Consider the following 27,179-nt stretch of genomic DNA (forward strand, 5'->3'; position numbering starts at 1 on the left):
CCACCTCCATAACTTCATCCGTCTCCAACCCTGCCTCAGCTCATTTGCTGCTGAAAAACTCATCCATGCCTTGGTTACCTCTAGATTCAACTATTCCAATGCTCTCCTGGCCGGCCTCCCACCTTGCACCTTCTGTAAACTTGTGCTCATCCAAACCTTTGCTGCCTGTATTCCAACTCGCACCAAGTCCCGTTCACCCTTCACCCCTGTGCTCACTGACCTACATTGGCTCCTGGTCCGGCAACATCTCGATTTTAAAATTCTCATCCTGGTTTTCAAATCCCTCAGTGGCCTCACCCCTCCTTTTCTCGGTAACCTCCTCCAGCCCTAAAATCCTCCGAGATCTCTGGGCTCCTCCAATTCTGGCCTCTTGCACATCCTCGATTTTCATCGCTCTACCATTGGTGGCTGTGCCTTCAGCTACCTAGCCCCTAAGCTCTGAAATTCCCTCCCTAAACCTCTCTCCTTCTCTCTCCTCCTTTAAGATGCTCCTTAAAACCTACCTCTGTGATGAGTCACCTGGCCTAATATCTCTATGTGTCTCGGTGTCAAATTTTGTTTGGTAACATTCCTCTGAAGCCCCTTGGGACGTTTTACTACGTTAAGGTATTATTTAAATGCAAGTTGTTGTTGTTGTAGGGAAGAGAAAAAATGTCCAGAAATCCCACTCCTGATTTCCATTCATTATTCCCACTGGTAGTGCACACATGTAGTTGCTGGTCATGGTCAGCTGTGATAGCCTCCACAGTTGAATAGCCAATTAGCGCTCACTGTCTAGGGTCACATGTATAAAATGATCACCCAGGTAAGATAATAGATGGTTGCCAGCTGCTGTCTTACCATCCTCTAGTATGAATCATTGCTTTTAGGAGAGAAGGGTCAACAGCAGAAAACTGGAGGGAAAACTTGGAGGTGAAAAAAGGGCAGAACAGGAAACGACTGGCATGCAGGTGGGTGAAACAAGAGGGAGGAAGAGTCTGTGATGACAGAATGTGGGAAAATTAGTCACAAGTTGGTGTCTTGTTTATAATGCTGCCAAATCAGCAAAGATACAAGAACTGGCATTGAAATGGTTTAAACGTAATAATTTAGGCAATTTATATTGGCAGATAGGGGTTGGAATTTGTAGATGTTTGGATCTGATGTAATCTTATGTTTGAAGCCATAAATTATATAAATAGGACACACAATGGGGAACAGTTCAAAACGAAAATATTACTCCAGAAGAAGACCATGATCTCTTGCTATGGTGTGTATCAGTGTGAAGAGCAGCATGATTCAACATTCTGCTCTTCATGCTGCAATGTTTTATGTTGGTTTAATTTACAACCACACTGCCTGCACTCAGAAGAAATAAAAACTATTAAGCCCACTGAGCTCGAAGTTGAGGAACCAGCCTCCTCAACTTGTGGATTGGTGAGATGAGGTTGAACCCAATAAACTTATTCAGCAATAATCTCCTGCCTCAGTTGCTGGCAACTAAGTGGTTTTGTTCATGTGAGGTGACCGCAATGTCCATTATGTGGCTAACGATGGTACTTTAGTGGAGCTATGAGATTTTCTCACATGTGACTAAAGAATGGATGGCCTCACAATTGTCGATCTGGTAAGTGGAGCAAACTTTAAAGTTTTAAAGTGCTTGTTTGAAACGCAGAGAGAAATGTGGTTGCATGACCCATGCTTCCTGCATTCACCACTGCCATCTAGGACCTGAGGCAAATGGAACGGTTTTTATGCCTGTTTCCTAAGGCAGACTGAGCTTGGTCCACAGGAATAATAGTTTCACTTAAGTGACAGCAGCTATATTGCTACAGTTTGCAAGATAGATAGCCATCGTTTATCACCTCTCTCTATAACCATTTACTACTATACAATTTCTATGCTAATTCTCTTCAGATGGGTTCTGACTCACAGGTGCACTCATTCTTTTCCTTTTCTATGATCCCACATTAAGTGTTCCCATCGGCTTTTGCAGAATATTGTTTTTGGTAACATTTCTGAGAAACATTTCACCACACTCAAGTCTAATACAACATTAACTCTGGTACCCAAGACTTATCCAGTACATATTTGTTCCTGGGTACTAGTGAGGTTTGTGTATATGAAGTCCCAGTACGGAATCTAGTTTCAGAATTCAAATTACTGACTCATACTTTAGTGGAACCAGTCCCTGTTATTACAGAAGGCACTTCTGCTGCTCTCGGGGGAGCCATCACTATTGGCCTATGGTGTGACCCCACATAGGTATTACTGCATCAGTATTTTCTCCCTGCAGCATGATTGGAAGGGGTTGGGATGTGAAATACAAATATTGACTTGTAGCTGACTGTTCATAGTGCGCTGTTTCTGAATTGGTCTTGGCATTTAATGTTTCCCCCTTGAGATTGTGTACACACATACATACAGACCAACAGGTCTCCTGTGGCGATGCTCATTGTGAGTCAACAATTATGCTGTCCCAAGGAAAGGCTGCAGGACGCACTTCTGCAATGAAAATATTTGGAAAGACATTGAAGCAAATGTTTTTAAATTGGTTCATGGAAAATACATAAGATTGTGTTTTCCTTATCTACTGCATGTAGATAAATAAATATCACAGTTACACATAGTAAAACTTTTTATATGAACAATCATAGTTTTCAAATCAGCAGTGCAAATGAAATAAATCACAGGTGCTCTAAACACTCCCTTTGTTTCCCTTTTTCACTCTCTGACAGCCTCTCTCTCTGAAGTAAAAAAAATGCACTTCATAATAGCTTTGCTGTCAAACATTACCCAAAAAAGCTCCTAAAATTAATTTCTGACTTGGTTTGAAGTCATCTAGAATAAACAGAGAAACTCAAATATTGTAGACTGTGCAAAGACACACTTGGACTCCTGCACTGAGAAAAATAAAAAAAAGTTAGCTGTAAGTAATCATATGGATAAGTAATCCATTGGAAATAAAAAAAATCAGGAGAGATGTAAAACAGGCTGCCGACTCGCTATCACCCGTTTTACACCATCGCACAAGATCAAGATCTACCCCAGTGTTTTTGAATTCTCAGTATAAACAACATAAAGCACAGGTGCTCTAATCACCTCCTTTATCAATCTGCTTGCCTCTTCCTCTGTCCTAGCCTTTCTTTCTGAAGTGAAAAAAATAAACATTTGACAATAGTTTTTCCTGTGAAATTTTACTCAGCTGTTAAAATGCAACCTCTAGCTTGTTTTCAAATAATTTGGAAAAAGAAAATCATAAATTCTGTCGCAGCATAGGGAAAAACACACTTCCAGCTGAACTGAAAGAATCATACTGCTGCTTGCTGGAAAACTCTCTTCACAGCACACAGTCAGACTTTAGCATCCTGGGAACTGCAGGCACAGGTTAACGTACTTCAGTTGACAAGAGTAACAGCAATGGAAAAATTGCAATCCCCAGCCTAGACTTTTGGAGGGAGTCCAATGACTGAATCTACCAGTAATCCTTCAGTGCAAAAGAAAATCGTGAAAGTGCTGCAAGCAAAGCAACTGGCACATGTACACGTTAGAACTCATACCATGGCAACAGAACAAATAGGGAAAGGTCAAACTAATAAAATATATAATCTCCTAATCTCAGTAAACACTCATTTCAGATCTAATGAGTAACAGGAGCAAGGTAGATGCTCAAACTGTAATACTGTTTAACCCAGGAACAATGAAAAAGAACTTGAAATCAATCTTCACAGCACACTATAGCGCTCTACATGTAACACCTCTTACACTAAAAGACTCTTGGACTTAGCACACTTCTCCTTATTAAGACTATAGTATTTGATATATCGATCCCCGCTCCCCCACTATAACTCTCTCTGCTATAAGACACAACCATATAATCATATAATTTTGAAATGCCACAGCCCTCACTTTCAACCACTGATATTGGCAGCCTTTCAATGTAATACTCTGTAATATACCTGTGTTCTCATTGTAATATCATCTGATATCACTCTCCTCACTATAGCAGTTTTGGTAAACTGCACCCTCTGGTGCATTAAAAACTCTAGTTATAACACATCTTTATGTCTCATTCAGCAATAGATAAAACAAAGAAGCTTCCTCTCCAAAATACACACTTAATTATAATACTCCCTGAGATACCAGTCTCCGATATAAAACACAATGGGCTGGATTTTGCTCTGAGCAGAGAGTAAACAGAGCCCGCCACTCGTTAGACTTGGACTTACCCATAGACTTTTCATAGGCTTTTGCACTGCAAGTTCCTTTTATCAGGTCCTCGATCCAGTGCGGCGCCCTCTCCCGGGCATCTGTGAGCTGTGTGAACGGGGCTAGCAACTGTGTATCCCCTTAACCAGTCAGATTGAAACATGTGAAGAAGCAGTGCAGACACAGAACCAGGAAGTGTAAGTTAGAATAGTAAATTCAATGTAAAATCAGTTATAGAAAGTGAAATAGAGAGGGTAATAAATAATGATTTAAAAGACAGAGATAAAAGAGATAGAAAGAAAAAGTGAAAAATAATATATTTTTTTTAAATGTCCAACAATTAAAATGTGAAGAAATGAGACTCCACACTTGTAAAAGTAATTTTTCAGTGCCAAAGAGATTGTTTGGCAGTCATTAAGATTTACCACACCTTGGTTACACTTAAAAAACTTGACGTACCTTTTTCTGACGTGATTACTTAATTGCCATTAGGGCAGCAGAGGAACTTTGCGCCGTTGCAGTCATTTCAATGTTGAGTCAGCCGACAAGATCTTCCTGGCAAAGCTTCTGGAGGAGCAGGACATCTGATAGAGGAACTTCCGGATTTCCGCGTTCAACTGTACATGTGCGGTCGCCGGAAGTTCCTCTACCATTTGCACTGAAATAACGGTGAGCGCTGTTAGGCTTGCCATTATTTTTACAGCAAAATCCAGCCCATTGTATTTATAACTCCACAATAACAAATAAAGCAGATGAATTACCCTGACTATAATATTACTCAGTGCAACTTACTCTGCACTTTAATACAAGATATTCTATCTTATACTAAGTTCCACTCACCTATCACCGCTATCCTTGCTGGCTCTTGGTGGCCCCTTGTACCGTAACACATTGATTTCAAAATACTTATCCTTATTTACAAATCCCTCCATGGACCCACCCTATCTCTGCAGCCTCTTCCAGCTCTACATCCCAGCTCACACCCTCTGCTGTTCCACCTTTAACCAACTGTGCATCACTTTCCCTTCCATTCCACCATCAGTGGCAGAGCCTTCGTCCATCACGGCCCTGCGGTTTGGAATTCTCTTCCTAAGCTCCACCTCCCTCTACATTTCTCGCCACTTATAAAAAACCTCCTCAAAATCTGTCTCTTTGCCTATGCCTTCTTTGTCACCTCCTTCAAATCGTTTCCTAAATCTTCTATTTTTCCTCACTATAATCAAGCATCTTGGGATGTTTTGCTAATTAAATGTACAATGAAAGTTATTGTAATACATTGCTGGTAGGACGTGTATTATTAATTATGAGCATTTTTACTACAATCATTGTCTCAGAGTTAATGTTCTAAGTGAGGTTTGACAATCAGGGTGGGTTATATAATGGAGATATGTATCTCTCTTGCGATATATAAAATGGTCTCAAGTATGTGGTGCTGAAGCAGAAACCCAAACCCGTGAGTGCCATTCTCTGCTCTTTACTTTTCTTCTTTCCATGGTTCTTAATGAAACCTGTAATTCCAATTGTTAAAGGGGGAAAAAAAGGAAGGAACCTGGCTTAGCATATTGAGTTTAAACTAGAGATGACAGCTCATGAGATGCATAACAATGTGTGTCTCCAGTAACATTGCGTTATTGAATGTCAGGTCATTTATATTAAAAAGTGTTTTTTTTATTCATTCATGGGATGTGGGCGTCGCTGGCAAGGCCAGCATTTATTGCCCATCCCTAATTGTCCTTGAGAAGGTGGTGGTGAGCCGCTTTCTTGAACTGAGTGGCTTGCTAGGCCACTTCAGAGAGCAGATTAAGTGTCAATCACATTGCTGTGGGTCTGGAGTCACATATAGGCCGGACCAAATAAGGACGGCAGGTTTCCTTCCCGAAAGGACATTAGTGAACCAGATGGGTTTTTACGACAATCCAGTAGTTCCATGGTCACCATTACTGATACTAGTTTTTTATTCCAGATTTTATTTAATTAACTGAATTTAAATTCCCCAGCTGCTGTGGCAGGATTTGAATTCATGTCTCCAGATTTTTAGTCCAGGCCTCTGGATTACTAGTCCAGTAACATAACCATTATTCTACCGTACCCGTAATTATGTCAGGAGAATAGCATTCTATAGTGTGAAACTGAGAGTCTTATCCACTAGGGAACAGGCAAATCAGAAATTACAGAATGCTATTACAGGATATGTTAGACAAAATATGTAGGTGGGCAGAACAATGGGAGATGAAATTTAACATAGACAAATGTAAGGTGCTGCACATAGGAAGGAAAATGGGCAACATGTGTACGGCATGAATGGTGCTGTAATAGCTACGGAGTCGTAATAAATTTGTGCTCAATGTGTCCAACCAATGCAGAGCAGCAATCAATAAAGCTAATTGAATGTTGAACTATATTACATAGATTTTTACAGCACAGAAACAGGCCATTTGGCCCAACAGGTCTAAGCTGATGTTTATGCTCCACACCAGCCTCCTCCCACCTTACTTTATCTCACCCTAACAACTTATCCTTCTATTCCTTTCTCCCTCATGTACTTATCTAGTTTCCCCTTAAATGCATTTATGCTGTTCACCTCAACCACTCCATATGGTAGCGAGTTCCACATTCTCACCACTCTCTTGAGTAAAGAAGTTTCTCCTGAATTCCCTATTGGATTTATTCGTGACCAAAAAGCCAAAACATTAGTACATGAATACGACAAAGTCATGATCAAACCAGAAGGTTTTCTGGTCAGATTGCACCTTGAGTACATTGCATCTGAGGAGTGATCATATAGTGGTGCATAAGATTGTAAACAATATGGAAAAATTAAATTTAGAAAATTAATTATAATTAAATTGAGAGAGCAGGACAAGTGGCCACAGGGTCAAACTAGTTAAAGGTAAAGTCAGGACTAATATCAGGAAGTTCTTCTTCGCACAAAGACTGATCAACACGTGGAATGTAGTGGAGGCTTAAACCCTGGAATCATTTAATAACCTGATGAGCAAAGAGTCACTGCAATTTCAAAGCTGAAGTACCATCAAATATCGTAAGATGGTTTTACAAAACGTAAAGAAAAAATCCACAGTGGGTTTATTATACCTAAAAGTAAAATTTAACGTCCATAGGACTTCCTATAGACAAACTCTTTTATAATTTGAAAGATTGTTTGCACTGATGCTTGTACAGCAGCTTATGCTTTTTGCATTGAAGAAGCTCTGTCTGCCTCTTTTTTATATGATATATAACCCCCTTCCCATAGTGGGCTGCTTTATTGATGCCTCATCCAATATTACTTCACCATCATCTATTTTTAGGTCTCAACACAGTTCAGCCTCCTCAGTCTTATCCTAGTGGCTTTGACTGATTCAAACACCAGATATCTTATGGAGCTCACACATTTTTTAACACTGTAGTGACACTAATGGTTATTTTCAGAAGAATGGTGCAGTTATTAATAATTTCATATCATTCTAACATACCCGCTAAGGTGGCTGTGATTCAAGTCTTAAACTGAAAGGCTGAGCACTCAAAAAATACATCAACTGAAAGTAATCCCTGTTTTTGTTTAAAATTCCAGTCATATTTCATGAATAGTGTTTTGGTTATTTCCTACTGAACCACCAACTACAAACCACAAAAATAAATTGTCAGCAGTATATTAGACTTAAACAAATATGCTTACATAGATTAAAAGATTACTGTTCTCATAAAAACAAGACATATATCGTGCACAATTGTAGAAAACAAAAGCTGCTGTTCGAGCAGCTTAAAGATCAATGGAAAAGAGTGGGCAATTGTGATAGCAATAGTAAAAGTTTTTTTTAAGCTATGTTGAGAGTCAGAGGATTATTAAAGACTGTAAAGGGCCATTGAAAGATTCCCAGGGTATGGTAGAGGTATTATGTGGTTACTTCTCATCAGTCTTTACTCATGAATAAAATGCTCAACTATCAGCAATAAGTTGCACTGTTGACAATAAAATTGAAAATATTAAAGTAGATGATATCATCTTAGATAGAATAGAGAACCTCAAAATGGATTGAGGTCAGATGTCATCCACCCGAGGGTCCTTAAAGAAGGATGTCAAGGCCTTAGAGAGGGTGCAGAAGAGTATTTACTGGAATGGTACCAGGGATGAGGGATTTCAGTTATGTGGAGAGATTGGAGAAGCTAGGGATGTTCTCCTTAGAGCAGAGAAGGTTAAGAGGAGATTTGATAGAGGTGTTCAAAATCATGAACGGTTTTGAGTAAATAAGGAGAAACTGTTTCCAGTGGCAGAAGGGTCGGTAACCAAAGGATACAGATTTAAGATGATTGGCAAAAGAACGAGAGGCGACATGAGGAAACATTTTTACAAAGAATTACAAAGAATGTACAACACAGAAACAGGCCTTTCGGCCCAATAGGTCCTTGCTGGTGTTTATGCTCAATGTGAGCCTTCTCCCACCCTTCTTCATCTAACCCTAGCAACATATCCTTCCATTCCCTTCTCTCTCATTCCCTATTGGCCCCTAGTTCTGGTCTCCCCCACAAGTGGAAACATCTTCTCTACATCTACCCTATCAAACCCTTTCATAATCTTAAAGACCTCCATCAGGTCACTCCTCAGTCTTCTCTTTTCTAGAGAAAAGAGCCCCAGCCTGTTCAATCCTTCCTGATACGTATAACCTCTCATTTCTGGTATCATCCTAGTAAATCTTTTTTGCATCTTCTCCAGTGCCTCTATATCCTCTTTGTAGCAGCGAATTGTTATGATCTGGAATGCACTGCCTGAAAGGATAGTGAAAGCAGATTCAATAATAACTTTCAAAAGGGAATTGGATAAATACTTGAAGGTGGAATTCTTTTTTCATTCGTTCATGGGATGTGGGCGTCGCTGGCAAGGCCAGCATTTATTGCCCATCCCTAATTGCCCTTGAGATGGTGGTAGTGAGCCGCCTCAGTCCGTGTGATGAAGGTTCTCCTACGGTGCTGTTAGGAAGGGAGTTCCAGGATTTTGACCCAGCGACGATGAAGGAACGGTGATATATTTCCAAGTCGGGATTGTGTGTGACTTGGAGGGGAATGTGCAGGTGGTGTTGTTCCCATGTGCCTGCTGCCCTTGTCCTTCTAGGTGGTAGAGGTCGCAGGTTTGGGAGGTGCTGTCGAAGAAACCTTGGTGAGTTGCTGCAGTGCATCCTGTGGATGGTACACACTGCAGCCATGGTGTGCCAGTGGTGAAGGGAGTGAATGTTTAGGGTGGCGGATGGGGTGCCAATCAAGCGGGCTGCTTTGTCCTGGATGGTGTCGAGCTTCTTGAGTGTTGTTGGAGCTGCATTCATCCAGGCAAGGTGGAAAGAGCATTGGTTGGGGGGGGAGGGGGGAGTGAGACTAATTGAATAGCCCTTTCAAAGAGCTGGCACAGGCACAATGGGCCGAATGGACTCCTTCTGTGCTGTAACATACTATGATACTATGAAATGGCTTATGTGCTTTGCGAGCCCCTTGCCTGTATCTTTAACAGCTCACTAGAAACAGAGACTGTTCCCTTGAACTGGAAAGATGTGCATGTAGTTCCAATTTTTAAAAAGGATGACAAGGCAGTACCAGGGAACTATAAGCCCACTAGTTTGACATCAGTCATCTTCATGTGCAATTCCAGAATTTTCTTTTTTTTTTCAGATTTCCACCATTTGCCTGTTTTCTTTCTATTTTACTGAATATGCACCACTGTCCGTAACATAAAAAATTATATATGTTGTTGATTTAATCCTAAGGAGTCTTCATGTGCTCACATGTACACAGGATGAAGTACAGTACATTGGAGGAACTGTTCAACTGGCCCAAAGTTGCAAAATATTTTTTATTTCCCTGGGCATGGAGTCATCAGTCAAACCCTTCCCCCAGAAATATCCCCATCCCTCAGCCCTATATCATAATAATATCATAGTATGTTACAGCACAGAAGGAGGCCTTTCGGTCCATCGTGCCTGTGCCGGCTCTTTGAAAGAGCTATCCAATTAGTCCCACTCCCCAGCTCTTTCCCCATTATCCTGTAAATTTCTTCCCTGCAAGTATTTATCCAATTCCCTTTTGAAACTGCTTCCACCACCCTTTCAGGCAGTGCATTCCAGATCATTACAACTCTCTGTGTAAAAAAATGTTTCCTTGTGTTGCCTCTAGTCTTTTTGCCAATCACCTTAAATCTGTGTTCTCTGACCTTCTGCCACTGGAAACCCAACTCCTGGGGAGGCACGACCACCGACAGACCACGAGGGAAGCATGTCTGCTGAGATGGTTTGAATTAATTTGAGGCTGCAAGGTTGTGAGATCTGCACGCAAGGCAAGTCATCTATCCGCTTCATTGGGCTTTCAATGTGATATGTGCGGCCTTGTATGTGTGTGTCCAGGATTGGGCTCTTCTCCCATCAAAGCACCTATAACAACGGAGACTCAACCATCATTTCAACGGAAGACTGCATCTGATGAAAGCAAATGGCCATCTTTTACTCTGTGAGTAATGTACATACACAAACGTTGATACTAAGATAGATCTGACCCACAGATTACTAGACTGGAGTAATTTTACCCATTCCGATTATACAAGAGTTGACACCAAAATGTACAGAGTCTGTGCAGTACCCAAAAGTGAATGAAGTGTCAGCTTGTACCTGGTATGTACTGTAGCAACAAGACAAGCAATATTTCTTAACAGAATTTAATTATCAGTAAACTGCAAAGAAGTAAGTTTTCCACAAACTGAGGTATGAAAGCAAATTGTCCGTACCAAGAGAGTGAAGAAAAAAGATTTAGCAGATTGCTTCTTCTTTTAAAGTAACTTTCTTCACCTCCATTCTATTCCATTTTCTCATTTAATGTGTTTTAACAGGATTGTTAATGTAACCTCCAGCTGCAAATAACTTATAACTTTAATAAAAACAGAAAATGCTGGAAACACTTAGCAGGTCAGGCAGCATCTGTGAAGAGAGAAACAGAGTTAACGTTTCAGGTCGAACACCTTTCATCAGAACTCACACCATCTCAAACATTGGCCCCGATAGTTACAGGGAGGTAGGGAGGGAGTGGGGAAGAGGTTTGGCTGCCAGGAAGTGCGGGTGTCCCGGAGGTCCTGCCGAAAGTAACGGCAGGACCTGATTAACATTTTTTGAATCCGTTTCTTGGCCGCAGCCAGCCAGATTGAGGGGCTAGCTGACTGTCATGTGGGGGGGGGGGGTTAGGCCTGTTCCACCAGGCCGCAACTGGGGAGCGGAGAGGCGGGAGGGATAGATTGTGGGTCGGGGGATTGGGCCCGGAGAGATCGTGGGTCGGACATTGGGGGAGGGGGCCTGGAGAGATTGGTCAGCGGTCGGAGAGTTTGCGGGGTGGGAGGGGGGTTCTGATCGCTGGAGGTCGATTGTGGGGATGGAAGCAGGTAAGCTTGGTGGGCCGGGGGAAGCACTCCTGCTTCTCCTTGCCACAAACAAACAGTGCTGGAAAAGCACTTCCCCGAGGCCTGGGAAACCTTGCCGGCCAGCATTAAACCTGAAACACAGATAAAATCTTAGGCACGCAGCCTCATTAAATATTAAAAATGGAAGTGGGCACGTTGGGGGTCGGGTTTCCCATTTTTAAGGTTTAAACCCCAACCCCCCACCCATCCGGGGGGGGGGGGGTTAAAATTACCATTAACTGTTTCTTTCTCCACAGATGCTGCCTGATCTGCTGAGTGCTTCCAGCATTTTCTGTATTTCCAGCATCCACAGTATTTTCCTTTTGACTTATACCTTTGACATTTCATTATCACAATATCATGTTCCTCTCAATGTTGCTCAAATGTTCCTGATTAGACAGCGAGATGTCTCTTCAGCCACCCAGCTTTCTGTGACTTGCGCATGCGCAAAGAGGTGGATTTTATTCCCTCATCACATTGCAAGGTGACAACTTGGGCCCTAACCAGACCCTCTGAAAATGTATCTGATTGACAGCTTCTATCAACAATGGATGCTGATGTGTGGTTTATTTCAAACACACCTATTATCATTTGTGAGATGCTGAAACGTGGAAAATCAATCATCATTAAGATAGTCCCAATAAAAGTGAAGCTCTACTGAGTGGGTTGACAGGCCTTCCAAGAGTCTTCTCCACAGCGAGCTCAAACATGGCAAGCCTACACAGGGTGGGCAGAGGAACTGTCTTAAAGAGACCCTGAAGCACAAACAACTTGGAAATACTTGAGGCAGATTGACCAGAGTAGTAGTCGATATTATAACACAGAGCAGACAATTTTGAAATGCAGTGCTATCAACAGCGGTGAGAAAAGTGGTTGCTGCACAAAAAGTGCTGAAAGCAATGCCTGCAGCAATCAAGGTGTTTATATGCAGATATATATGAGGAAATTTGAGCTGAACTTCAAACCCTACATCCAGTCCATCACCTTGTGTGCTGACTTTCACTTCTGAAACACTGGCTATCTCTGTCCTTACCACATCCCCACCAACGCTGAAATACCAATCTATGCCTTTGTTATCTCCAGACTCAACCCATTCAACGCCCTCCTAGCCAGCCTCCTGAGCTCCATACTACGCAAACTCCAGCTCAACTGGACTCCACCACCTGCATTCGGTCCTGCTCACTCATCATCCAAGTCCTTCCCTATATGTTGATTTAAAAATGCTCCTTTTTTTTTTTAAAAACAAATTTCTCCATGGTTTCGCTCCCACAATACCTCTGCAGCCTCCTCCAGCATTATATATCCCAGCTCTCCTGAGTCTGGACTACTGTACATCCCATCTTCCTCTTTTCCACTAACGGCAGCAGTCTTCAATCGTCACCACCCTGCACTCTGAAATTCTCTTCGTAAACTCTCTCCCTGCCTTCAAAATCCTCCAACAATCTACATTGTTGATTATGTCTTCAATTATCTCCCCATATCTTCTTCCAATTCTTACTCAGTGTCCATTACTCCCTCCCCCTTTCGGAATGCCTCAGGGTGTTTGCTACATTAAAAAGGTCTTATATAGGTTTAAGTTGTTGTTGAAACTCTGTGCTTCACAAATTGGACTACAAAGCTATGAGCAGATCCAAAGAAAATGAATAGCTTTGAACTAGTCATCTTGATGATCAAAGGGCTACCAAGCATGTTAAACATACCTGGTGGGCAGATGCAGGTAAAGTTCTTCTCGTCTTTCCCCTGTTTAATATCCAAACATGTTGCGTTGTTTTGGCACTGGATGCTATGGCAGCCATCAAATTCTTCACAGAAAAGCCCAATGTGGCCCTCCTCACAGTCACAGTAGAAGGTTACCTATAAATACATGTGTGAAGTGTTAAACTAAACAAACATACCGTTCTCTTAGTAACAATTCAATGTTGAACTTAAGAATTTATGAGGGGAGCACTGAAAGATTTCAGTGGATACCGACACTCATCTCTTATTCAGACACAGTTAAGATCACAAAAGTAGTTTTACCAACACAGATGCTGTATAAATTAAATGCCAAATGTCCAGTAGGATAACCTAAGAATGTTCAAAATAATATCATACTGAGGCAGTCACTATATCATTTTTGAGCAATGATATTTGGTAACATTTCTTCCCTCTGTCCCCCTCCCAGGTTAGACTAATCATTCGTTAAAATTTTAAAAAACAGATGAAATCAACAGTACAGTGTCATTGTACTATTCTCTCACATACAAACATGACAAACTAAATGACAAAATTATTTTACAAGACAACTATACCTTTTCTGTGTACGATCAGCCAAGCGTCTGTCTTGCATGAAACTAACATTCTTGATGGATCAAGGAGGGTTGGACAGGTTCCAGCATCCTTACCAAACTATTTATTAGATCTGTACAGTCTATATTTATCATGGATAGTGAGTGGTTGACAGCTTGCACAGGAGGAAATATCCTTTCCTCCACTGCAGCTCTGTAATGAAGCATAATTCAGTGTTTTAAGCAAAATGTCCTCAGCTTGTGCTTCATTAAAGGCCTGCAGAAAGAGTAGTCGTCACCAGCAGAATGTTCATCCATAGGCATTAAGTTTCAATGGTGTCATATCTCACATTGCTTTTTTTCCCAATTCATTCGTAATATAATTTTCTAATCGCTCAATTGCTCTTTACTCAGAGAAAGGTAAGGATTTTGGAGATTTAGATCTGATTCTCTCCAGTAATTGCTTCAGCACAATAGGCCCTTATTTCACCACACAAATCTTCCTGATCAGAATGACAGACTGATGATCCTTCTCAAACCTCTACTGATGCTGCTCTTCAACTCACCTCTACACAGTTTGCTTAGTTGTGGCTGCTTTACTCTATTTCTCCGGGGAAACACTTCCCTTAAACAGTCCCTTAATTGAGGGACTCAATTTATGGGGTGTTTTTAAGGGAAGCTGCACAACCAGGTAACCTCAGTGCTGATTCCTAAAACAGGTAGAGCATTTCACATTTTAGGAAAAGTCTAAGAAAAGAAATATACCCTATGAAAAATTAAACCACAGATCTGTAATCCAATGCTCCTCACTATGTTAATGTATTGAAATGAGACTAGTTTTCAAATATTTGTCAGTATTTTCAAAGACTATACGGAAGAAAAAGAAGTGGCAGGTTTAAATCAAGGGAAGGCAAACACAATAGCACCCGCTATCGGGTGCGTTCCTGGCCGGGGGGCTCCGAAAATCGGGGAATCCCGGAGCGGGTCGGGAACCCGGCTCCAACCCGCCCACTTCCGGGATCCCCACAGACGCGCTGATGTGCGCGCGCAGCCCCCGCATGTGGGACTCCCGCAGGCAATTAAAGCCGGTGGGGTGCCACTTAAAAGTATTTATTCAGGTATTTCAGGTCATTAACAGACCTGATTAAGGGAATATTTCAGGAGGGGTGGGACTTTAGAAACAACTGGGACTGTTTCCCGTGCTGGGGGAAACACTCCCAGTTGAAATGGACGTGTTGCAGCTATCAGCCTGCGGCAGCTGCAAAGGTCCATTTGACAGGTGCGGCACTCATTGCAGGAGGCCACTCTGTCACCTTGGACAAAGTTTGGCCTCCACCACCCTCCTCCTAACAACAAAATTCACAAACTTGCACACTTACCCCAGGGTCCAGAGACATGTACCTACCTTGCGGACCCCCTCAGATGTACATCTTCCGGATGAGGGCCGCCGTAGCTGCAGTCATGACCTCCTCGGAGGGCGAACAGCATCACCAGCCTCGCCGTCCACCTCTGACACGTGGAGCTCCACAGCACAGTGCTGTGACACATCCACCTGCACAGCAGGAGGGAGGGCAACCGCAGAGAGAGATGCGTCGCAGAAGGCACTACCCTCGCCACAGGGTCCACAGACCGAGGCTCAGCTTCCTGGACCTCTCTGAGCAGCAGTGCACACGGAGGCTCAGAGTCACTCAACATGTAGTCGTGGACATCTGCAGCCTCCTTCATACCGAGCTGCTCCTGGCTGGCCCGAGTACCGTCTTCTTACCTGTCGCTGTCAAAGTCACTACTGTCCTCAACAACTTCTCCTCCACATCCTTCCAGGGTGCCACCGGGGACATCGCCGACATCTCTCAGTCGTCTGCACAAAAGAGCCCTAAAAATACACCTACACCCACTCTGCAGTGACACAATGGGTGGCATCAGGTGTGGGTCTTCATTGCGATCCTCAGGAAAGGGCATTATTGCACAAACCAGACAAGAGTTGCAAAGATGTGGCAGTAGCGGTGCCAATATAATATGTGATGTGAGTTGGTCAGAAATCAAATATAAGTAAAAACCATGACAAACCCTCAAACACCCTTGTGCATCCCCTTCATGCTCACAACACGTTTGCGTTACGCTTCCTACTGCACATATGTGATGCATGCCCTGTGGCTGCAGCACAGGTTGTGGCAGGTTGAATGAGGCTGACCGTGAAAGAGATGCATGAGAGGGCGAGTATGAGATAGAGCCATGAGATTGTATGAGGATTGGATTGAGTGGTAGTGGTGAGGTGAGTAAGTGCAGGTAAGATGAGGATGAGCTTTGAGTGGGTGTGAGGAGTGATGTGATAGAGTAGTGTTGGCAGTGCAGAAGGAGATGTGGGGTGGGGGCGATGATGTGGCAGACGGAGTGTAGGGGAATGAGTAAGTGTACTCACTTTGGCTGACCTACTTAGGTCATTGAAGCGCCTCCTGCACTGTATGCAGGCGAGTGATATGTTGGTGGTGCTGGTGACCTCCTCTGCCACCTCAAGCCAGGCCTTCTTGGTGGCAGAGGCAGGCCGCTTCCTTCTTGGTGGCAGAGGCAGATCTCAGTCCTCCCCCTCCTCCTCACCCCATCCAATGATACCTGGAGCGAGGCATCATTAACCTGGGAGCAGCCTTCCCCCTGGGCTGTAATTTTTCCTATTTGTTGCAGCATCTGTCAGTGGAGGACTGTCCCTTTAAATAGAGCTCCTCCAGCTGACAGACCTTACTGTACATGCGCAGTCCACCCGACGCGCAGCTCAGCAGTGGGGAACCCGGAAGACCAGGTAAGTGGCTCCAATTAGGCTGCGTTCGAGCGCGGGGCAGACTGATTTCACCGGGTGTGTTACCCACGTGCCCAATCGCTCCCCCCCCGCCACGAACCCGCAGCCCTCCTAATATCGAGCCCAGTGTAAATGCATGAAATTATTTTGGGGGCAAGTGGCAAAGCAATCTGAAGGCTGATGAAGTAGATGTGCTGCTGCGTAATGTGAGTGCAAGGAAGGTTTGCCCTGTTTGGCATTTCAGTGCACAAGATGGCAGTGCACCATTGCCTGGGAGGTGGTCGCCAAGCTCAAAGCTGTGTATGCACCTGCAGTGACCTGGAACAGGTGTGGGAGAAAATGACATACTTGAAGGAAACTAGCAAGGTAAGGCTACCTTACAATGGGAGGATGTGACGGACTTAGAGAGGGTGCAGAAAAGATTTGCTAGAATGGTTCTAGGGATGAGGGACTTCAGTTGTATGGATAGACTGGAGAAGCTGGGGTTGTTCTCCTTAGAGCAGAGAAGGTTAAGAGGAGATTTGATAGAGATGTTCAAAATCATGAAGGGTCTAGATAAAGTAAATAAAGAGAAACTGTTCCCATTGGCAGAAGGGTCGAGAACCAGAGGACACCGATTTAAGGTGATTGGCAAAAGAATCAAAGGCGACATGAGGAAAAATCTTTTTACGCAGCGAGTGGTTATGATCTGGAATGCGGTGCCTGAAAGGGTGGTGGAGGCAGATTCGATCTTGGCTTTCAAAAAGGAATTGGATAAATACTTGAAGGGAAAAAATTTGCAGGGCTACGGGGAAAGAGCGGGGGAATGGGACTAACTGGATTGCTCTTACAAAGAGCCAGCACTGGCTCAACGGGCCGAATGGCCTCCTCCTGTGCTGCAACAATTCTATGAATACCATACATTAGGTAGGTGGCCCAAGATTGCATGCCACAAAATGCCGCTAATCAATCTGCTCCTCATTTGTTGCTTGTCCATGCCAGGCTCGCACGCAACCTTGCAGCTTTCTCATTGCATCTCATGCAAAACTATACTTCAGCAGGAGGCTTGAAAAGTGCAACTTGATAACGTTTCCATACTACCATTCACTAAGAACTTCCCTCATCAAACCAATGTAACACAAATTGGTCACTTACTGATACCAAAGATGGACTTCAGGTTGGCTTAGGACAGCCATCATTGGCCCCCTCTACTTTCTGAAATGCACTCGTGTGGCTATACTGGGCAGCTTTGTCACGGTATTGAGTGGGAAAAGAAATAAAAACGAAGGCCATGCTGATCCAAGCAGGAGTCACCTTTTTGATATTGTTAATTAACTGATATTTTAGTGCTAGTTGAGAATGAGCCACAGGCATAACGGTTAAGGACAGTGGTGATCTTGGCAACCTTGGGCAATGCCCTCTCCATGTTGCAAGTTGGCTGTAAATGTCCTTGCTACAGATGGCAAAGCAACTGTCTTCCCGATGACCTGGAGCAAGCTGAGGCAGTTGTCCTTCGTCATGAGCAGCCACATATGCCAAGGACTGCAGATATAATCTTGTGCTTGTTCATCTTCTTGGCATACTTTCTTTCATCTTATAACCACTCAACCGTTAAATACTGCATTGAAAACAAACTCAGCCAAAAGGAGAAAAAAACAAATTGCCCCCCCAAAAATATGGAGAAGAAATGTCCAATTGAGACACTATTGAAAAGTACGGTAGTAATGACCAAACATCTATACAAAACCTTTAAGAGCTGCTTTATTATTAGACTTTCCCTTGCTTCTATTTCAAACAGGGGCACAAGGAAAAAAATAGCAAATCCAGGGCAAATCATTCATTTGCATCAAATCTGAGGTCTAAATGAGGGTAGGGCACAGAATGGGCACAAACACTCTAGCGCACATAATTCAGCAGACCGGTAGGAAATAGATGTAAGTCCTGATCACCCAATTCTGTCATCCCCATAGACGCGCTACGTACCCTACCTCCTGGCGCACAGCATCGAGAATCTACCCCATTATCAGAATGTTCAATAACAAGTGTCAACTGAAAAGAGGAAAGGATGGAGTGGTAAGACCATCCTGCTGTTGATGAAATCAGCATAACCAATCCTTGTTGGCCACGTTCTGGCGAGAAATAAAGCTAAAAATGAATGTTGGGCAATAACAGGTTAATGCCTCCATTAAAATAGCAGACAGAGCTATTTGGTATGAAAGTTGGTCGCTTCTACCCTATAGAGGTAGATATGCATCTGTTTCACCCTCCGAGTCATAGAGGGAATGTATTCAGCAGCCACTGTGCTCCCAGCAAGGGCAAACTAATGTCCTTGGCAGACAACTAGCAGCAGTGCTTTATTCCACAGGCACATTTCAGTAAATGACAAAACACACAAAGACCACCAGGGAGTGAGTTCAAGGCACGAATTCCAATACGGAGTTTAGATGATGTTTAGAAATCACTCAGGTTTGGAATTCTCATTTTCTGATATCACCTGAGCTTGTTGGTTGAATCATTACGTTGTAACTTACTCTTTCTGCTATTCATTAAAAAAAATGGGGGGGAAAAGACACTTACATAATTCTTATTCGTAGATCAGGAGATGAATTTCATGAAAAACAGTATAATTAATCATGCTCAAATCTGCCCTGTTACTGTGGATAGACAGGACTGTCCAATTAGTTGTTATTTGTAGTTAATGACATACATTAGTGAGGATAGAAACAGGCAGATTTGTATGAATGTTGTGAGACTGCATATCTTTAAAAGGAAGTCATTAATCTTCTCAGTGGCACTGCTGAGTTGAGTGGAGGACTTGGCAGCAAATCTCCTGACACGTGTCAGGCAGTTCTTCTGTGTCAATGAACAGATAAAGTTCCTGCTCCAGAAATGGTTCACCTGACAGGACTGAGGACAAATCAACCGCCTTTAAAGGTCAATGTCAGTCTTTTCCACCTTCCAGGGAAAGCAATGATCCCAATTAAAATTTCTCACTACATCATTACAATTGTAGAGCCTGCACAAATATTAATTATCATTTTTCAAGAGAGACATCAAACACAGGTTATACGCTGCTGGTTACAGAATTATTTGAGAAAGGAGAACAAAAATGAAAACAAAAAAGGTAAAAAAAGTCAAAAAGATGGAAAATGGATAATAAACATTGTTATACTGCTCTCCTGTGCGGCACCTTCTGAAGTGACAAAAGACAACTGAGCCCTGATTTCAACTTGGGGCGATCGGTGAGTGTGTGGTGGGTTGGGCGGGAGTGGGAAAATCACATGGCTGCAGGCTGGCGCCGGGGACCCAAGGTAACGGTCCCCGGCAGTCAGGTGAGTACATCGAGGTTGGGGGGAACTTGTGAATTGGTGATCCTTTGGGAACTGGCATCCAAAGCATGGAGATAACTTTGCACCTTTTCTACATGTTTTATTAAGAAAATGTGTATTGTACACTTTGGGTAAGGCACGCAAATAGCTTGCATTATGGCACCTAAACATTGAAAGGTTTGCTCTGAACCAACGTTGCCACCAGAAACTATGTGCATGCTACTTTGTAATGGACTTTACAACAACAACTTACATTTATATAGCGCCTTTAACATAAGAAAACATCCCAAGGCGCTTCACAGAAGCGTGATCAGATAAAAATTGGCACCGAGCCAAACAAGGAGATATTAGGAGGGGGCTTACACAAGGATGGATGTAGACTAGCGACAAGGTTGACTGCCTAAGTGCCCTGCTAATTTCTGATATCTGGATTTCCTACGTGTGCTTTCAGGAGAAACCTGCATATAATGCAAGGGATTGCAATCACCCCAGAAATGGACCTGCCAACCTAGGGCAGTTTTCTTGGCTTGAGGATAGGCTGAAAGCCATTTTTGGTCTATGGTTGGCGGGTGAAGTAGGGGATGGAAAGTTTCGAGGGGTGATGCTGCTACACAGCAATTATCTTCCTTTTATTAGTGTCATTGTTTCTCCTTACTCCTTCTCTCACTAACACGGAGGCAAACTTTGCACAACAAGCACCGCACACAATATATTGGCATTTTACATCTGCTGGAAGACATTCTCTCCTGACTATTTTATTCTAACTATTATATTTCTTTTCTTTTCCTGCAGGATCTTTCCAAGATGATGCACCAACACCGAGTGGCATCCAGGGCCCCAGCACTTTACAGCATGTCATGTCATGCACACCACCTGACACATGCAGCAACACAGATCCAAGTACCCTGGAGTATTCCGATAGTGAGTGTGAGGAGGGAGAACTGGAAGAATCACTGATCACATGAGAGGAAGAGCAATGTGGAAGTGGTGGCCGAGGAACAGGAAGCAGCCATTGATGTTTCTAGCCCCAGAGGTTCCTCTGCTGCATTGTCCAAAGATTGGTATTCTACCAGGCCTATCTTCAGAAGGGAGTTCATTGATGGCTAAAAGGCCTTTTTGAGAATGTGCTCCACACGCAGCAAAGGTTAACGGAGATTGTGCAGCAGCTCTGTGCTCTGCCCTGCTGATGCCTCCTTTCCATAGGGAAAGTGATGAAGGAGTTGCCTTTGAAAAATTTGTATCTGTCACTTGCCGCACAGCAGACTGGCTGGTTTAGCAGATGTCCTCTGCGGGAGCTTGGAAGGAGTTAGTGTCATAAAAAATGAGTGCAGTAGTGCTGCAGAAGAAGCAGCTCTTGTTGTAGAAGTTGTCTGCAGCTCAGTCTAGAGGAGATGGCCAGGGTGTGATTTAGCCTCCCTTGTGAAGCAGAGTAGCAAACGCACCTATTCTCTGACAAACCTAGATAGGACTGAATGCACCTCTAAATGTGGGTCCTGGAGTAAGGACTTGAGCAGGCATCTCAGGTGTAGTTGCACCCACCTTTGGTGTCCCTTCACGAACTTATTTTCCTCATCAAATTCATGAAGTGATATAGCAATTCCCAAAGGACTTCCCATTGTCAATATGTTGTTGTTAAACTTTGAAGTTAAATTGTCGTTGCCAGCAAGAGTACTACAGGAAATTACAGCAGAATGTAAACATTTACAATTAAACAAATGCAGCCATCCACAGCAGTGAATGCAGTGAGGAAAACGCAGAAAAAAGTAAATGCTTATTCAAAAAAATACAAACAAATTTCCAAACAATTTCTCAAAGTGATAGCCAGTTTAAGAAGCCTACTACTGCAGGCCAGGCAGGTCAACAATCATGCATCCATTTCATATGGCGCGCACCAGGAGTGGAGCCAGCGAGAAAAAGATGGCATGGGCCAATTATCATCAGTTTCGTAATTTAATTGAGACTTGTGTCGGGCTCCAGCATTGCCCTCTTATGCCTCCCTATTTGCTTCAACACGAAATTTGTCACACATGAATTAGGTTTACAAATATGCAGATCCAATTTCATGCCGCATGCTCGTGAGTGCTGTAATTTATAGATCAATATATTTTATTACATACTCTTAAGAACATAAGAAATAGCCATACAGCCCCTCGAACCTGCTCTGCCATTCAATAAGATCATGGCTGATCTTCGACCTCAACTCCACTTTCCTGCCTGATGCCCATATCCCTTGATTCCCTTAGAGTCCAAAAATATATCTAACTCAGCCTTAAACATATTCAATGACTCAGCATCCACAGCCCTCTGGGATAGAGAATTCCAAAGCTTTACAACCCAGAGTGAAGAAATTCCTTCTCACCTCAGTCTTAAATGGCCAACCCCTTATCCTGAGACTATGTACTCTAGTTCTAGACTCCCCAGCCAGGGAAAACATCCTCTCAGCATCTACCCTGTCAAGCCCCCTCGGAGTCTTATATGTTTCAATGAGATCACCTCTCATTCTTCTAAACTCCAGAGAGTATAGGCCCATTCTACTCCATCTCCCCTCATAGGACAACCCTCTCATCCCAGGAATCAATCCAGTGAACCTTCATTGCACCACCTAAGGCAAGAATATCCTTCCTTAAGTAAGGAGAACAAAACTGTACACAGTACTCCAGGTAAGGTCTCCCTAAAGCTTTGTACTAAAGCCTTGTACAATTGTAGTAAGACTTCCTTAATCTTGTACTCCAACACTTTTGCTATAAAGGCCAACATGCCATTTGCCTTCCTAATTGCTTGCTGTACCTACATGTTAACTTTTTGTGTTTCTTGTATAAGGACACCCAACTCTCTCAGAACAACATTATTTAATAGTTTCTCATCATTTAAAAAATATTCTGGTTTTCTATTCTTCCTACCAAAGTGAATAACCTCACATTTCCCCACATTATACTCCATCTGCCACCTTCTTGCCCACTCACTTAACCTGTCTATATCCCTTTGCAGACTCTTTGTGTCCTCCTCACAGCTTACTTGCCCACTAGCTTACTAGCTCTGTATTGTCAGCAAACTTGGATACATTACACTTGGTTCCTTCATCCAAGTCATTAATATAGATTGTAAGATAGATTTCTAGACACAAAAGGCATCAAGGGGTGTGGGGAGAGAGCGGGAATATGGTATTGAGGTAGAGGATCAGCCATGATCACATTGAATAGCTGAGGCCCAAACACTGATCCTTGCGGTACTCCACTAGTTACAGCCTGCCCACCTAAAAATGGCTTATTTATCCCTACTCTCTGTTTTCTGTCCATTAACCAATCCTTTATCCATGCTAATATGTTATCCCCAACCCCATGAGCCCTTATCTTGCGTAACAACCTTTTATGTGGCACCTTATCGAATGCCTTTTGAAAATCCAACTATACTACATCCACTGGTTCCCCTTTATCTACCCTGCTAGTTAAATCCTCAAAAAAAACTAATACATTTGTCAAACACGATTTCCCTTTCATAAAACCATGTTGACTCTGCCTAATCATATCATGATTTTCTTACTTACCACTTACTTAATAATGGATTCCAGTATTTTTTCGACTATTGATATCAGGAGAACTGGCCTATAGTTCTCTGTTTTCTCTCTCCCTCATTTCTTGAATCGCAGGGTTACGTTTGCTACCTTCCAATTCGCTGGGACCGTTCTAGAATCTAGGGAATTTTGGAATATCATAACCAAATCATCCACTATCTCTGCAGCCACCACTTTTAGAAGCCTAGGATGTAGGCCATCAGGTCCAGGAGATTTGTCCGCTTTTAGTCCCATTAGTTTCTCCAGTACTTTTTCTCTTACTGATAGTAATTACTTTAAGTTCCTCACTCTCATTAGCCCCTTGGTTCCCCACTATTTTTGGTATGCTTTTTGTGTTTTCTACTGTGAAGACAGATACAAAGTATTTGTTTAATGTCTCTGCCGTTTCCTTATTCCCCATTATAATTTCTCCTGTCTCAGCCTCTAAGGGACCAACGTTTACTTTTGCTACTCTCTTCCTTTTTACATACTGGTAGAAGTTCTTACAAGTAACTGAAGCACTTTTATTGTTAAACTCTCTGATCCTTCCTGCCACAGTCAGCTTGTCTTTACCCAAATCACTACTCTGATCTGTTGCCTTGACTTTCTCTTTAGATTTCTAAATTTCCCCTCACCTGACTCCTGACCCCTCGCCCCCACTTTAGTTTAAAACCCTATCTACTGCCCTAGTTATTCGATTCGCCAGGACACTGGTCCCAGCCCGGTTTAAGTGGAGCCCATCCTAACGGAACAGCTCCCTCTTCCCCCAGTATTGGTGCCAGTGTCTCATGAATCAAAACCTCTGTCTCCCACACCAATCTTTGAGCCACGCATTTAACCATCTAATCTGTTTGTCCCTATGCCAATTTGCACATGGGTCAGGCAGTAATCTGGAGATTATTATCTTTGAAGTTCTGCTTTTTAATTTGGACCCTAGCTCCTTAAACTCACTCAGCAGAATCTCATTCTTAGTTCTACCTATGTCATTGGCTCCTATGTGGACCTCGACAATGGATCCTCCCCCTCATGCTCCATGTTCTTTTCTAGCCATGAGGAGATGTCCTTAACCCTGGCACAGGGCAGGCAACACAGTCTTCGGGACTCTCGATTGCAGCTGCAGAGAACAGTATCTGTCTCCCTGACTATACTATCCCCTACCATATTCTTTTTTACTCCCCACACTTGAATGGCCTCCTGTACCAGGGTGCCGAGGTCAGTTTGGCCATCCTCCCTGCAGCCCTGTTCTCATCGATACAGGTAGCAAGTACCTCGTATCTGTTGGACAAGTTCAAAGGATGAGGCTCCCCCATCACACGATCCTGGGTCCCCTTACCTGCCTGACTTGCAGTCACATCTTCCTGTCCCAGACCACTGAACGAATCTAAACTACTACCTAATCCAAAGGGTGTGACGGCCTCTTGGATCAAAGTGTCCCGATAACTCTCTCCCTCCCAGATGCATCACAATGTCTGCAGCTCGGACTCCAGCTCAACAACTCTGAGCTGAAGTTCCTCGAGCTGCAGACACTTACTGCAGATACCAAAGGTTTCCTCACAAATGTGCCAAAGTCGACAGGGAATGACTGGCACAAATGATTTCAAACATACAACCCCCCACCCGCCACCCCGTTCCATCCCCATTGGGACACTTAGTGAAAACAAACAGAAGCTTTAAAAAAAGACAAAAAAGACTAAAGAGAAAACTAGAGTATAAAGCACATTCAATGGAAATAACACAAAATGAAAAGCAAAAAGAGCAGAGTCCTAAAAAAATGAAAGAGAAATGAAAACAGCACAAGGTGTGAAAATTTAAACTCAGTTACCTCAGCTCAGTTTTCACACTACACAGTGTTGCTATTGCATACTGCATTAACTGCAAAAAATCACAAGCATATATTCCACTCAAGTCATCTTGTTAAAACTTCTTCAAAGGAGGAAATTGCCCCATCTCCAAAATTATAGCTGCAAAACTGTGTGACTTAGAAAACAAAAGTAGCAATTGTGTCATTTCAGCTGCTGAATACATACCTCAAATTAAGTTGTAACTGACTCCCACCTTTTCACAACTACAGCGGCCCAGAGTCAATATTCACAGTAAACTTTTGGCCTCAGAATCAGAGTTTAGAGTCTGGGCCGCTTACAGTTGGCTTCCAGGCACAGTGTTTACAATCGGCTGCTGGGGCCCACAGAGGGTTGCCAACTCTAGTTGGAGGCATTCCAGGAGGTTTGATCATGTGACATTCTGACCACATGACATCTGATCACAATGGTGGCAGACAGGAATCTGTGGTAAGGATTTCACCAATCACTACTTCCAAAATCAACCCAGAGGCCATTTTAAATGCAAAAATATCAAAATCTGCAATTTTATGGACAAACTTGCAAAAAGATGTGAATTTGTGACAGGATGCTCATCACTACCAATAATGCAAGCTGTCATGCTCTCACGTATTGGTTCTCTATTACAGTGATGATATACAACATGCCCAGTGTGGAGAATATGACCAATGGTTTGATGGATCTGGAGCAGATGAAGTTGGAAATGCACACAGTGTCACATTCCGCAGTGACCCCACCTCTGTGCACCTCCCCCCGTTTCCCCGGTTTGGGGGTGGGGAATTGGTCTGTTTGGCATGGAATACAGCCACCAATGCTGCCGCAGGCCCCCGACACTTGCTGCTTCGGCCTCCAACAGGGAACCCATCTCTTTCTGAGGTTGGAAACAACGTGAAGGTCAGGGGGATAACCTTCGGATAAAAGTCCTCCCTGAGATGCACCTTAAACAACAGAGGGAACAGAAAGCCTAGCCTCCTGGATTCAGAAAGAAACTATGTTGCTGCAGCAGTGAGTGCAAAACTTTTTTTAAAAATTCGTTCACGGGATGTGGGCGTCGCCAGCATTTATTGCCCATCCCTAATTGCCCTCGAGAAGGTGGTGGTGAGCCGCCTTCTTGAACCGCTGCAGTCCGTGTGGTGACGGTTCTCCCACAGTGCTGTTAGGAAGGGAGTTCCAGGATTTTGACCCAGCGACGATGAAGGAACGGCGATATATTTCCAAGTCGGGATGGTGTGTGACTTGGAGGGGAACGTGCAGGTGGTGTTGTTCCCATGTGCCTGCTGCTCTTGTCCTTCCAGGTGGTAGAGGTCGTGGGTTTGGGAGGTGCTGTCGAAGAAGCCTTGGCGAGTTGCTGCAGTGCATCCTGTGGATGGTACACACTGCAGCCACAGTGCGCCGGTGGTGAAGGGAGTGAATGTTTAGGGTGATGGATGGGGTGCCAATCAAGCGGGCTGCTTTATCTTGGATGGTGTCGAGCTTCTTGAGTGTTGTTGGAGCTGCACTCATCCAGGCAAGTGGAGAGTATTCCATCACACTCCTGACTTGTGCCTTGTAGATGGTGGAAAGGCTTTGGGGAGTCAGGAGGTGAGTCACTCGCCGCAGAACACCCAGCCTCTGACCTGCTCTCGTAGCCACAGTATTTATATGGCTGGTCCAGTTCAGTTTCTGGTCAATGGTGACCCCCAGGATGTTGATGGTGGGGGATTCGGCGATGGTAATGCCGTTGAATGTCAAGGGGAGGTGGTTAGACTTTCTCTTGTTGGAGATGGTCATTGCCTGGCACTTATCTGGCGCGAATGTTACTTGCCACTTATGAG

At 43.4% G+C, this 27,179-nt stretch overlaps 1 protein-coding gene across 1 annotated transcript in view; it reads right to left on the reverse strand.

Annotated features, from left to right (window-relative positions):
- The window catches only part of dner (delta/notch-like EGF repeat containing), a 227,826-nt gene that overhangs the window by 50,625 nt on the left and 150,022 nt on the right, over positions 1–27,179 (reverse strand). Inside the window, exon 6 of the mRNA XM_067995064.1 lies at positions 13,312–13,465. Coding sequence (XP_067851165.1) covers positions 13,312–13,465 — 154 coding nt within the window. The remainder of the gene's footprint in view (positions 1–13,311; positions 13,466–27,179) is intronic.

The sequence above is a fragment of the Heptranchias perlo genome, chromosome 13 (genome assembly GCF_035084215.1).
Source record: "Heptranchias perlo isolate sHepPer1 chromosome 13, sHepPer1.hap1, whole genome shotgun sequence".
NCBI classification, from domain to species: domain Eukaryota; kingdom Metazoa; phylum Chordata; class Chondrichthyes; order Hexanchiformes; family Hexanchidae; genus Heptranchias; species Heptranchias perlo.